This window comes from Leopardus geoffroyi, chromosome B4, assembly GCF_018350155.1.
Source record: "Leopardus geoffroyi isolate Oge1 chromosome B4, O.geoffroyi_Oge1_pat1.0, whole genome shotgun sequence".
Lineage (NCBI taxonomy): Eukaryota > Metazoa > Chordata > Mammalia > Carnivora > Felidae > Leopardus > Leopardus geoffroyi.
Genome location: NC_059341.1, coordinates 15,818,525 through 15,833,056, shown reverse-complemented (window position 1 = coordinate 15,833,056; position 14,532 = coordinate 15,818,525). Strand labels below are relative to the sequence as shown.

Below are 14,532 nucleotides of genomic sequence, written 5' to 3'. Positions count from 1 at the left end.
TTAAAAACAAATAGGGAAGAACATTGAGACTGATGTATGGGATTATGTTCTTGTATGTAAATTATTCACTTACCATTTTGCAAACAAGGCAATTAGTAGATGTCTCTAGGAAATTTGCAGGGAAAAAAATGGCAGATGAGCAGGGAGAATGTGGTTGAGTTGACCACATGGCAAATGTGTATACAGTCTATGTATATTCAGTGAGAAACTTTGTTGTTTAAAATTATATGCTAATTATTGATGCATTCTCTGGTTTGATTTATATAGGCCTCGAATGGCTGCAGAGAAGGGAAATCTAGTGTTTCTTACAGGGTCTGCTCAAAATATTGAATTTCGAACTGGATCCCTGGGAAAAATTAAATTAAATGATGAAGACCTCGGCCAATGTTTACATCAGGTAATGCAATGGAAATATATTGAAGTAATTTTGTATATCTGCATATGGTCACTTAATTCAAGAGGTCTATATGAACCCATACCTTAAATCTTTAGCCCAGGGAACATAACCAGAGGTGAGATAAGTCCTAGGGAAGAAACAATGCCCTAGGGTTAATGATGAGCAGGAGTAATTCTAGTAGGAAGTGGCTCATTGTGTGGGTTTATGTCCTCTAATCCAGAGAAGGTACACAGGGTGGTATAGGGGGCTCCTTCTCATGAGGATCAAGGAAGGAGAGGGGCCAGAGAAAGGTTTGGATGTGACATTTTACTTCTGCCAGAGAACAGAATTGGTTAATTATTCTCTTGCCTTACTGAGTGTTTTCAGTGTTCATTGTTTAGTAAATCATGCTGGTATATCCTTTGTAATGTTGAAAGCTGACATTATTTAGAGCTTTCTATGGGCTATCCATTGTGCTCAGCACTGGTGTGCATTACCTCCTCCAACCCCCACCACTACCCTACGAGTTTGGCTTTATTATTTAAAAATTTTTCTTTTAATGTTTATTTATTTTTGAGACAGAGAAAGACAAAGAGTATGAGCGGGGGAGGGGCAGAGAGAGAGGGAGACACAGAATCTTTAGCAGGCTCCAGGCTCTGAGCTGTCAACCCAGAGCCTGACGCGGGGCTCAAACCCACGAACCATGAGATCATGACTTGAGCCAAAGTCGGACTCTTAACGAACTGAGCCACCCAGGAGACCCCAGCTTATTATCACCCCATTTGTAAGGGAGGTAAAGGAAACTTTCAGCAGCACAGCAACTTGCCCAAGGACACCCAGTAAATGACTGAGTCAAGATTTCAAACGCAAGCAGTCTGATTCCACGCCAGGACTCTTAACAAGCACTCCAAATTGTTATGAGAAAAAATGCAAATGGAAAGTACCTTGATAATGTTGTTCCTGAAAGGGGTAAATGGAATTATGCCATGGCTATTTTAGTCTGGAATTTATTATACATGGTATTGTTTTGAATTTTATAATGATGGGCAAGATCTTAGTGTTTAAAATAGAACGGTACTCAAATTTTTAAAATTTTGTATCTGTAACATACATATGATCTTTTCGCTAGCAAGCATTCTCCTCCTCCTTTTTCTTTTTAAAATTAGATCCAGAAAAACAAAGATGATATTACAAGTTTAAAAAGGAGTGCTGTCAGTCTGCCTCAGAATATCTCCAGTCAAATCCATCAGCTTAATTCTAAGGTAAGTCTGACATCTACATCATTAGAGTAAATAGCTCTCCTTCATTCAACTTTGGAAGCATCCATTTCTGCAGGCGATATACCAACTTTGGGTCCTCTTTAGAAATTTAGCATTGTGATGATGAACTTTCTGGTTAAATGACACAGCTCTAACAGGGGACGTAGAGGTAGCGATGGGCAGAAGGTTGACAATGCTGTGACAAGAACTTGTCGCATAAGTAAGTCTTGCTCCCGCTCTGATAGAAGCTTCTTATTGGTGAAGGGGATGAATCACTGTTGTTTATGAAAAATCCCATCACTGTGTGCAGAGGAGCAATGAATCAACTCATCAGTGGGTTGTACTTCTTTTTTTTTTTTAATGCCTTAAAAAAACAATGTATATGATGGAAGAGAGTAGAAAGGAGGGAAGCCTGGAGGAGAGAGGGATGGGGAGGGGAAAAGCAATAAAAAAGGAACAGACAGACCAAGCGAGCCCCCAGCAGAGGGTGTTAGGAAAATAGGCCAGGGGACAGTAGCGCATGTGAAATGCTAACCAATGCTTTCTCTTCCTCACCGCTTAGCTTGCGGATCTGGAGAGAAAATTTCAAAGCCTACAGCAGGTAAGTCCCATAACTACCACTTGGCTGACATCTTTCACTGGAAATGTGCTGGTACCACTGATGGAACTGGCATTCTCACCTGAGGGTAGATGGGTGATCCGTATCAAGGACTTGGCTCTTTCCCATGATCCAATTCTCATCGCCGTTTATGCCGCCCAGGACATAGATGAGGAACCCAAGCGTCACATCAAGTGACGGGCCCCGGGTACCTGGGCATGTGAAGCATGTGAGCATGTGAAACCTTCTGAGTTCAGCATTTCACGTGCTCTGCCTCTTAACGTTGTCATTCTTTGACCATGTTATGTGGGCGTAAGTGTGACCACCCAACTTGCTGATGTGTCGAAAGGCTGTGCATCTTCTCCAACATTAAACTCAGAGGCTTGGGGTGTATCGCAAAATAGTTCAAACTTTCTTACAGGTACATTTGCTGGTAATTAAATTTGAGCAGTTTCTTCGAGCAACCCTTCCATGACTTCACTAGTACATGTTTGTAAACTAGTCCTTGTAATTTTAGACTTCTCACCTGTTCTGAAGTTGGCTGGTGTTTTTAAGATTTTCATAGGAGCTACAACCTTCTACCCAGAGAAATGCACAGAATGTCCCCATATTAAAATTTTTGAATAAAAGTAAGGAGATTCCAGGGGTGCCGGGTGGCTCAGTCAGTTAAGCATCCGACTTTGGCTCAGGTCATGAGCTCATGGTTCATGGGTTTGAGCCCGGCATCGGGCTCCGTGCTGATAGCTTGGAGTCCGGAACCTGCTTCAGATTCTGTGTCTCCCTCTCTCTCTGCCCCTCCCCACTGTGTTCTGTCTCTCTCTCTCTCTCTCAAAAATAAATAAAATGTTAAAAAAATTTTAAAATAAAAATAAAGTAAGGAGATTCCAGGTTAAGAATCTTTGTTCTAATATTCTGGGTCTGTTGTGATGATGCTTCAAGTGTTGCCCTCTACTTTGGTGTTTTAAATTTGGCAGGCAAGTTCATGTATGTATTCTCTTCCTGATCTTGATAATCAATTGCCCCTCAACCTTTATCTTCTTAGGGAGTAGTTGAATGAATGAAACAAGCGAGGAATCATACCTGTCCAGAAGACACAGTGCTAGGGTTTCCAGTCTCCTAGAGTGCTTCATTATTCCTGTGAAAGGTCAAGAGCTGGAGCCCATGGTCAAATTACTTCAGACTGTGTCCCTTTCCCCACCCCCCAGGAGGAATTTTTTAATGATTTTTGGATATAAATGCCTTTTATGCATTCCAATAGGTCAGCGCTCTCTGGGTATAATAGTTAGCCATCGTTCCCCATTGTCTTCCTCCTGGCTGCTTACTGATTCCATTTCCTGCTGGGCCCCCATAGGCTTTTGAGTTTCAAAGCCCCAGACAACGTTGCTTTTGTATGCCAGAAAACTTCTAATGAGTTGTGGTTAATTTCCTTAAGAGTGTCCTCTGACAAACAGGGCTAATTGTGGTACTGGCACAAAGATAGATGGACTAATGAAAGAAAACAGACTCCAGAAAGAGACCCCCACATGCATGGTCACCTGACTTTTGACAAAGGAAGACAGAGATGGTTTGGCTATAAATGGTGCTTAGTCAGTGGGCAACCCTCTGGTTCTCAGTTTCATCTGTAAAATGAGGGGAACAGACATGACTTTCTCTGTGAGTCACTGAATAAAAAAAGAATGTAGTAATTACTTTGCCCCTGTTTAAAAACTTTAATTTTTAAAAATTTATTTTTTCGCCCCATTTTTAGAGAATTAGACTATGATTAGACGAAGTTAATAAAATAGGTTTTCTTGCACAATCGCATGTCCTCTCTAAAGAAGTTTTCTTGCCCCCCAGAGGTATTACAAAGTTTATGAGATTGGAACTGGTAGCTGACATATGGGAATATTCTCCAGGTCATATAGACAAAGGCAGGTCTGTTTGTGACTCTGGTCTGAAAGTCGTCACGTGAGCACAGGAGTGGAGGGTGTATATAAGCCCGCATTTCAAATAAAGGGACTCAGGGTGAGAAGAGTTCAGCCATCTTTACCCATGGGAGGACGGGTGACAGCAAAAGATGATCAGATTTCACATGCTTATCTGGAGGTACCAAAGATAAGAATAACAAAAAAAGAACCGGAATTTCCATTTGGTTTTCTTAGTACAATAGGAATGTCCATTATTATTCCCAGTCTGAAATCTTGACTCTTGTCCACCAACGTATGTTTCCCAGGTGAACAATGCTTTTCCAAAGAGTAGAGTGAGCATCTTCTCCCCTCGTGCCTCATCCCATCCCTGGCTAAATGCTTCTAAATAGCGAAGGAACATGCGTAGACTGAAAATGTGAAACACTTTGTTGTTGCTGTTGTTTTTCATGAGAGAGTTGATTTGGAGAAGAACTTGGGTAATTGCTTTAAAGTATGGAGGCTGAGTCTCCCTGGAGGAGGAGTGGAATGTGCTTTATATGCACACCTGCCCTGAAACATGCCTTTCTTTGCTGCCTGCTAAGAGTACGATGGTCTCGCTGACTGCCCTGTCTTTGTTTCAGACGGTCGACAAAAAGGTCTGCAGCAGCAACCCCTGCCAAAATGGTGGGACCTGCCTCAATCTTCACAATTCCTTTGTTTGCATCTGCACCTCACAGTGGGAGGTGAGTCACTTCATCTTTGGTTGAAAATGCTGGTGAGTCAGCATCAGTGGTTTCTTTGGAAGCATTCAGACATGTTTCATTCTCCATCCGAAGTTTCTAGGATTCTGTGGTCTCCTGAATCAAATGACTTACACCAAGAATGCCAAAATCCAAATGGTGGTGAGCATGATTATATAACCCACTGAACATTAAGCCGTCTTAAGGAGGGGATCACTTGGCTGCATAGCTACATGGGAGGGCGTGATATATTGGCTAGCATCAATTTAAATTGTTTAGCACTGAAAGTACTAAATGAATCTTTAAAAAAATTGTTTCTTGAGAGAGAGAGAGAGAGAGAGAGAGAGAGAGAGAGTGCATGCATGCGTGCTCAAGCTCGTAAGCAGAGAGGGGCAGGAGAGAGGGGGACAGAGGATCCAAAGCCAGCTTGGTGATGACAGCAGAGACCCTGAACTAGGGGCTCAAACTCAGGAACCATGAGATCATGACCTGAGCTGAAGTCCGATGCTCAACCAACTGAGCCACCCAGGCGCCCCAGTACTAAGTGAATCTTGACATAGCTGTGTAAATATTCTTGTCCTTTTCTATTAATGGTGAAAATGTTCCTGACATGTGCATTAAAAAAAATTAAGTGAATATTTCCAGGCATAGCTTCATAGTCACATAAGGATTACTTTGTATAAGGATTTGCCTAAGTTTTTTTTTTATGTTTATTTATTTTTGAGAGAGAGAGAGAGCAAGAGAGAGAGCGTGGGCACATGTCAGGGAGGGGCAGAGAGAGAGGGAGACACAGAATCCAAAGCAGGCTTCAGGCTCTGAGCTGTCAGCACAGAGCCCAACGCAGGGCTCAGTGTGGGGCTTGCACACACAAACTGCAAGACCGTGACCTGAGCCGAAGTCGGGCACTTAACCAGCTGAGCCACCCAGGCCCCCGTAAAAGGATTCTTCTTGTGTGACTGGCGTGATTTTACCAAGAGCTCTTTGGCTCCCTTAGGCCAAATCTGAGTTCAAGAGGAAAGATAACTGGATATTAACTAGTATTAGTATTAGCGTGATTGTATTTCGCTTGACTGAGGACTTCAGTGGATATATAAATCCTTAAACATATCGTATGAATATTGGCCCCAGATGCTTCTGTGACCCATGGCACCTGACTTCATTCTTTACATGAATGCAGGGTCCTCTGTGCTCAGTTGATGTGAACGAATGTGAGATTTATGCAGAAACACCCTTGGGCTGCCAGAATGGATCCACGTGTGTAAATACAGCAGGCAGTTACAGGTAATGTTTTTCTTTTCTTTCTTTTCCCTTTTCCTTTTCTTTTTTCTTTTCTTCTCTTTTTTTCTTTCCTTCCTTCCTTCCTTCCTTCCTTCCTTCCCCCTCCCCCCGTCTTTCTTTTTTTTTTTTTTTTCAACGTTTATTTTTGGGACAGAGAGAGACAGAGCATGAACGGGGGAGGGGCAGAGAGAGAGGGAGACACAGAATCGGAAACAGGCTCCAGGCTCTGAGCCATCAGCCCAGAGACTGACGCGGGGCTCGAACTCACAGACCGCGAGATCGTGACCTGGCTGAAGTCGGACGCTTAACCGACTGCGCCACCCAGGCGCCCCTCTGTCTTTCTTTCTTAACATTAGGGTATGTTTTTGAAGGACTTAAACATCCCATAGTCAAGAGCATCCATGAGAAATATATGACTCTTATTTAATGACACACAACTATTTATTTAGATGAAGAAACCCTTGTACGTCCTCAACTCTTACCCCATGAACTCTTACCCCGTTTCTCTGGAGTCCCAGAGGAATGGGAAGAAGGACCTGGTGGCTGGCACAGGGAGTAGGGACAGCATGGGGAAGACAAGGCTGAAGACTTAGTAGAAGTCAGAGCACTGAAGGGGCTGCCATTGAAGAGCATTAAGCAGAAGAGGGCTACCCCACCATACCCACAAGCCCCTGCTGCACTCATTCATTGGAGAAGTGAGCTGCTAGCTTGAGTAAGGATATCTTCAGTCAAGTGCTATGTAAAATGTTGACCATAACAAGACCAGAGACTGAACTGAGGTTTTCTCCACGTAGTTACCTCTCATTGCCTGTCTTGAAGGAGCTGTGAGGCCCCTTACCACAATCATCACGGAGTTCCTATCTTCTGACCTACTCTGTCTAGAGAGTCCCCCTGCTCAGCTCAGGCATCACCCTAAGAAAACGTCCCTTCCCTTACTAAGCTGAGTTAGGCATAACCACACCTCCACATTCCCATCAGACTGTCCGAGTATTGGTTATTAAAACTATAGTGGCTGACACATTATCTTTTCATCAAGTCTAGAAGTTTTTGGCAGATCAACATCAAACTTACTTTTGTATAGTTCCTTAAAGTCACTTAAAAAAAAAACTCAAGAACTCTAGACATGATCTTTCCCCATATTTTGGTTGGGCTCCTATCTTCTGTGATTATTAAAAGGTGAAAAAAGTTGATTGTGTTATAACAAGAACACATTCTTTCAGTCCTCAGGGGTATAATGTCACTGGAGTAAAGAGCAATTGTTTGCTTTCTTACTAATGTCTCTGCTATCTTGTTCTTCCATTCCCTTGTAACAATATCCGTCCTCTTCTTTCCAGCAAAAATGAGTGCAGTAATTTTGTTATTTTCTCATCATCTGTCAAAAAAGGCAGTCACAATCCTTCTCTTTTTCATTTAACTGACCCTTTTGTTCTTATGATCTGATCTTAAGATTTTTTGCTCATTCCAAGTCACAAACTGAATTCATTCAAACTTCTGATTTTTTCATGAGCGTCACCATTGTGCAGAACCAAAATCAATCACCTCTGACTTAAATTAAGTATTATTTTATTACAGAGACTTCTGCGTTCAGGACTTTGTTTCCCATTTTGGTGAACCCCCTGACTCCTGCTTTTATGAGCATTCAAGTTTGGGTGAGATCCAAAATGCAGGTCTAATCTTTCCTTCCCTTGAAAGCATTATCTCCTGATGTCTGTTTATGGGCACTTATCAACGAGAATTGCTTCTTGGAGACACTGGAGGAAAATGATTCCTAGAACTAATACTTTCCTGTCTTCCTGATGTCGAGGAATGTCCTGGAGATTAGATTTCACTCCTGGTCTTCCTGTATCATCACATGTTGTGGGGTCTCACAAGCCAATAGAATAACAAAGATGTGTAGCAGGTGGGGGAAGACCCAGAGACCAAGCCAAAATTGTTTTTTTCTCCCCCCAGTAAATTATTTTTACTCCTGAAAAATGGAAAAGAAAAAAATATACCATAATGTAACTATTTGCTGCATGTGAAGGAGTAGAGTTCTTTTTCCAGGCATAAACAAGAGAGAGAGAAAGAGAGAGAACCATTTTTATTTGTTGAGAGCTACCTAAAGGGAAAATTCAACTTTATATGAGCAATATTGAATTCTCTCTTGCACCTTCCTGTAAAAATGCCCAAGAACTCACTATGCTGACTCTGGAAGTGGTTTTGGTTTCTAGCCTCTGTCCTTCATAGATTTGCAGTTAAGAACAGAACATTTAGATCTGGTTTCTTCTTCTTGATGTGAGGATAGTTTATGAAGCTCCATGAATTCCAGTTGATATCTACGAACTAAAGACTCCTATTCAGGCATTTGATGGAGAATTTTTGGAGGAATATCAGAAAATAGAAAAATGTGTATGAGCGAAAGACTAAATGTTTGCTTTGTGGAATCTGTGTAATGAAACAGAGAACATTTAGATATTTTCTTGTGTGCTATTAATTACATGAGATTAAGTGCCCCTTAATCAGTAGCTTCTCTGAGGCTAGAAAACTATTTGGGAATGTTCAGTACACATTTGCTAAAGGGAAATGAGCCACTGTTGAATAGTCTGGACCTGCAGAAATGTGTTCATGGCAAAGGGTTTGCTCTGGATTTGGGACCTACTTCAGCCTCTAACTCTTGGAACCCATTTACTTGGGGAAGGACAAAGGAGTCTTTATTTAAAGAGATTAATAATTCCTAATTACAAAGACCTTTGAAAGATAAAGCACTATGCAGATACTAGTTAATTGGAAGCCTTATTTCCTAGGAAATTTTCTGGTAAAAACTTTTTTCCCCAGTAATGAAACTAGGGCAGGGAGACCATTTTCTGTTTCCAGCAATTCCCGTGGCTGAAGTCTTGCCCCCAAAAGCTTCAAAGAGTTAACAGACAATATTTTGCCACTTCCTGATTCTGCTATTGCCTCTTTGTTCTGAAGAATTGATGTTTATCATCCTCCTGCTTACTCTGGATTGAAGACAGCGCTTGGGATGCAGATTTGCTAAGCATGGATGGTGTGTGCCACATACACTCAGATCTAGAAGGCTTTCTAGAAAAAAACCGCTGAGTTTGTTGTTTGTGTGTTTTCTCCAGGAGTGCAGCGACGATTAGCACACTTTATTTTATTTATTTCCACTGTCATCACATGGTTTTTAAAACATGCAGAGTTTAAATGATGAGGACAATCTGGTTTTAGCTCGGTTGGTAGTTAGGTATTAAACTCATTACCTCTTTCAGTGAGTCACTTACGTTAATATTGAACCATGGACTCTAATGCAAGTTAAACTATGACTTTGAAAGTGTATTTGACCTCTTCCCAATTGCCAAAGGCCCTCCCAGTGCTTTTGAAGACTGACAAGCCCAGTTTTGTTCCGCCAGAACTAAATCAGCAGTAGAAAGCCATTATGCAAGTGACTTGTGCGGGGAGGTATATAGATGGTCACTCTTTTACTTCAAAGGTCACATGCAGCCGCCTTGAGAATATATTTTGCATGCAAACACTGTTATGTTAAAAAGACACACAGAAATGGAAAGTCTTTAACTAACTACCTTTCACAACGTGGGAACGTGACACAGAAAAACATCGGGAGCAAGAGTAACAAAGACTTAGGTTTTAATTCATCTTGTGCCTGTTTCTAATTCCGTGGCCTTGGGCAACGTGAGCCTTGCCAGTAAAATGAGATTAATACTTGTCTTTGAGGATCATAGCAAGGAAGCTCGTGATATGCTTCACTGCCTACCCCCCCCCCATCTTCTCACATTAAGTTACATTTAAATGAAAGAAATATACTTTGTAGTTATTTAGCAGAAAGTGTGCGATTAAAATTCATTCATTTTCTCCAAGTGAGAAGGAGGAGATAGGATTTACCTACATGTCCAGGAACCAGAATCTCCTCTCAAATCTTAAGTCATTTTCCAATAGTAAAGCACTTACTGATAAGATAAACACAGTTGCCCGAGCGCTTCCTACCAGAAAATGTCTTTAGATGACCCCAAGGTAAAAATAGTGCTCATAGATGGGCACTATTATTTTATAAGAAATGGTGTTATGATGTTGCCTAAGGCGAACAGTTAATAGATAGTCTCAGGATTTAAATCCAGGGAGTCTTGTCCCATCTGGTCTCGGAGACTCAGATCTCTTATATACGATAGGCTCAGAAAGCTAGTAAAGTTGGTTTAAAGATTTTTTAAAAATCTTTTTGGGTGGCTGGCTGTGGTGGTAGAATAAACTTTCAGCAAGGAAGCTAGCTGGATCAAATGCTCAAATATATGAGCTAATGTGAAGTTCTTTTATCTCAAGAATCTCATGAAATTTCCCAAAAGAATATTCTGTGTAAGGATGGGCGAGTGAAGAGAAAAGGGAAGGGGGTATGAGAGGGAGAGTATGGAAAGAGAGAGATGAGAGGAAGATAGTTATACATAGGGAATGAATAATTGAAAAGTTTTTTTAAGTTTAATCATCTATTGTGGTTAGTCTCTGAGCTTGTCTTAATGAGAAAGGCAACCTTGGAATGATCATAAATGCAATTTATTAATGAACAGGTTTTACACAATGATATACTGATGTTGAAAGCTGCCTGGGACTTAATTATACCAAAAAAGTATTCATTGGTCTGAAAGTCAGATTTAACTGGGCGTCCCGTGTCTTTATTTGCTAGGTCTGGCAACTCTGTATGTAAGTGCGTGAGTGATTCCATGTTTTTACTCTCTGTCTCTGGTCACATTCAGTGATGTCTTCTTCCTTAGAACCCACTCAAAGGTGCCACCCCAGCAATTGTTTCTGGAGCCCTCCATGGGCCCATCAAGTTCTGTGCCCACAGTGTGGCTCTGGATGCTTCTCAAACAGCCAGACTCTCATTTCCCACACTGTCAATCACACATGTGTCTTCATCTTCGGACATGAGAGGAGTCCCTTGTGCCTCAGCAAGATTGTTAAAAGAGCTTCTTTGCCTTATAGAATGGCCCCCTTTCCAGAATACTCAGAAACTAGTTCATGGTCATGCAGGCACTCCGTGTTCCTTGTCTCTGATCCTTGACCCCTATGGTCACCTTCCCCCATGAGGGCCAGTGCTGCTCAAGGCAGACAAATGGCGACTCCGGGCCTGGCTCTCCACTCCATCGGATGCCCTCAAACCTGCGAAAATAGGCTGAGGCTCTATGACCCCTCTGTGTCCTTCCCATTCCCACCTGCCTTTCCCATACCTTCCACATTCCCTCGGAAGCTGCAGTACAGATAGAAAGCTAACTCAGCAATTTGAAGGATGACAATAGTTTAAAACAAATTTCCTTATTTGATTGTTATTGAACTGAAATCTTCTCAAAGCGAAACACCCACTGCAAGCTTGGGTATGATGTCAAATTGCATTTGTGAGTTAAAGTGTGGCTATGAAAGAAATGTTATTATCTAAGCTACATCTCTGACAGATGGAACTATTGCCCTTTGTAATACGATAACATGGGTTGCATACTCTGAGATGTGGACGTACCATTGTCTGTGGAGTTATACAATCCCAGAGAACCTTTGGGAATACATCAGCTCAGTCAAGGTCACCTGTGCTTACTGGAGGGTCTGGTTGGATGGATGATGAATGGACTTGTTGATCTCTCCCTTTACCATCCCCAAGGAGCTCCATCCCCCTTAGTTTATGAATGTCTGACCTTTGAAAGTGCTATTTGATGACCTGATACCAGAAGAATTTATGGTGGCAGTCTTGCCCAGATAGTAAGTTGTGCCCCTCTCTTACTTCTTGAGAGAGATAACACATTCACTCAACCCACTGCTTGAAGCGGAGCAGAGTGATTTTCCTCTAAGACTCCAGCCAGTAGATCTGGTTTTCTAGTTTATGATTCCACGTGAATGTCATTGACTTGTAGTCGGACTTATTACTTTTCTTTAATTGGTGCTAAGAAACAGGCACTTGTGCTGAGGCCCAGGCGCTGACATCGTGCTCTTGTGTAACCAACAGGTGTCTATGCTCCCCCGAGACACACGGCCCCCAGTGTGCATCCAAATACAATGACTGTGAAGGGGGCTCCAAAGCACTCTGCGTCCACGGCATCTGTGAGGATCTAGTCCGAGTGCAGGCTGGAGAGGTGAGTCCCTCCCAGAACGTGGCTTCGTGGAGGGAGTCACGGTGGCTATTAGTCCCTTAGCCTGCATGTCTGTAGAGGAGCATCATTCTGGCAGTGTTCCAGAGAGGAAGGTACTTCCTGCTCTCTGGGGGCACAGGTGAGGAAAAAGATGAGAGTTGTCTATAAATAAACAGAAAACTGGACCCAGAGGTGGTATCATTATAGAAATTACTGCCTTTTTTGCTTTTACTTCATAAATCTCTCTGTGAGACATGACCTTCTCTTGGCCTCGCGAGCTATAACAGTGACGAGACATGGAAACACCAAGGCCCATTCTTGGTGGCAGCATGCAGTTCTGAGGAGTCTGGATTTCTTTCTGGCTCTGGAGCCCCTTTGAGTGCTGTGGACCCTGAGTTTGTCTGCAGACTGCCTGACTTCTCCCTGTGCTCTGGATCCTGACAACCTTGACTCCTGACCCTCAAGAGCACTCAGCATACAAGGCCCGCTTGGCCTTGTATGAGACCTTCAGGTCTTTATTTTTAGTTCTCTCTCTCTGTATATTTTTAAACGCATTGATAGAAAATGGTTCCTTTCCAGTGATGGTGGGAGGAGGGAGTGGCTGGGAGGGGAAGGAAAGACTTTCAAAAAGGAAACAAACAGAATGGATTTTCCAAGGTCTGTGCCTCCATGGGTGTTTTTCCCTCTAAAAACATAGCGGGCTGAGTGGATTGACTTTAATTATATTGACTTACAGTTCTTGATTGTTGTTGCTCTTTCCCTGGCATCTTTGGGGCAAATTATAGGTTTTCCTTACTCTGAAATAAAGATGTTTCTCTTTTTGCGTGGTCGGGTCTAAATGCTTAATCATATGGGAAGAAAGAGAGAAGCCACTCAATTGGCCTTTTGGAAATGAACGCTAGAGGATAAACAGTCGGGGGCTTGGTGAGATTTTCAAAAGCTTTTCTTGCTTATTTTCCTGATTGCTTTGATTCACACTCTTGTCATTCTGCCAGCCCATGTACAGCTGCATCTGTGACGCGGGGTGGACGTCCCCGCCGAACAGCTCGGCCTGCCTGCTGGACATCGATGAGTGCAGCCTCCAGCCTGCACCGTGTTCCACACTTGCCCAGTGCTTCAACACCCCAGGCTCCTTCTACTGCGGGGCCTGCCCGACAGGTATGTGGGCTCGGCCATGCCCAGCCAGGCAAGGTGCCAGAACAGTTTTCCTTCCCCGGCCAAAAGATAAGGAGACCGTTCTTAGGAAGCATCCCAATCCCATCTCAGGTTCTATTTCCCTACATCGCACTGCAGGCCGTCTTCCTTCTGTAATGATTCAGCCTCAGAAATCAGAGGGCCAGAGCCAAACGCTGGGGGGCAGGGTTAGCCGGGGAGGTGGTGAGGTCAGACATCTGATCCTTAAGGCCATCAGCTGACTAGACCTGCTCTCGTCCCACCTTACTGGCCAGGTGTTTGTACGTAGGCAGATTAGTTGACCTCTTAGTGTCGCCTCTAGAGCCCCTGTAGTTCTCACCAGGGCACGTCACTGGAAGGCCCTGTGGCCTTGCTGTAAAGAGGGATGTCTGACTCCAGCTCAGCCCCCCAGAGACCGAATCTCCAGGCCAAGTCACTGAAAACATAGACTCTGGACTCAGAGACTGCTTGGGCCTCAGTCCACGCTTCCTCTCTCACCATATGAGATCATTATCATCCACTCAGTGCGTGTTTGTAGAGCCTACTATGAGCAAAGAAAGCGCTTGGTGGGTGCACGGGTAAGCAGTTTACCAGACCTCAGGGAGTCTCCAAGGCCCGTTGGCACTCCTCGTGTGTTGTTAGAAGGTGGAACACGTAAGAGAACGTAATAGCAGCTGTTCTTCCATGAAAACCTCACTGAGACACTGTGCTAGGCAAATTTCGATTCTTACAACTGTGACAAAATCAAGAAATGTTAGAAATTAGTATTATTCCCACTTTAAATGATAGGATCTTGACACTTGGAGAAGGTAAAGAACTTGTCCCAAATCCCATAGTCGGGATTCAAACCCAGATCTGTGGATCTGAGCTGAGCTGCTGAATAGTCCATTGTTCTGTCTGATCAAGGGAAGCACACACACCCGTTGCTTCCTTTTGTGACTGTTGGTTTAGTGACTTTCTTCATGGTACATGGTTAGATCTTGTGTAACTAGAAAGAAATTGAAAAAAACCGCGTGAAGACTTTTTCCCTCTTAGGTCTCAGGGGCACATAAAATTAGCAAATAACCACATTCTTGAAGGTAATTTGCCAGTGACAGTCTTTAAAAACTAGAAATCGG

The 14,532-nt window shown here is 43.0% G+C and overlaps 1 protein-coding gene across 2 annotated transcripts in view; it reads left to right on the top strand.

Annotated features, from left to right (window-relative positions):
* CUBN (cubilin) overlaps positions 1-14,532 on the top strand; it is a 283,940-nt gene that overhangs the window by 499 nt on the left and 268,909 nt on the right. For both annotated transcript variants that reach the window (XM_045463384.1, XM_045463382.1), the window contains exons 2-8: positions 268-397; positions 1,543-1,638; positions 2,198-2,236; positions 4,761-4,862; positions 6,037-6,140; positions 12,118-12,244; positions 13,237-13,399. In XM_045463384.1, the coding sequence (XP_045319340.1) occupies positions 268-397; positions 1,543-1,638; positions 2,198-2,236; positions 4,761-4,862; positions 6,037-6,140; positions 12,118-12,244; positions 13,237-13,399 (761 nt within the window). The remainder of the gene's footprint in view (positions 1-267; positions 398-1,542; positions 1,639-2,197; positions 2,237-4,760; positions 4,863-6,036; positions 6,141-12,117; positions 12,245-13,236; positions 13,400-14,532) is intronic.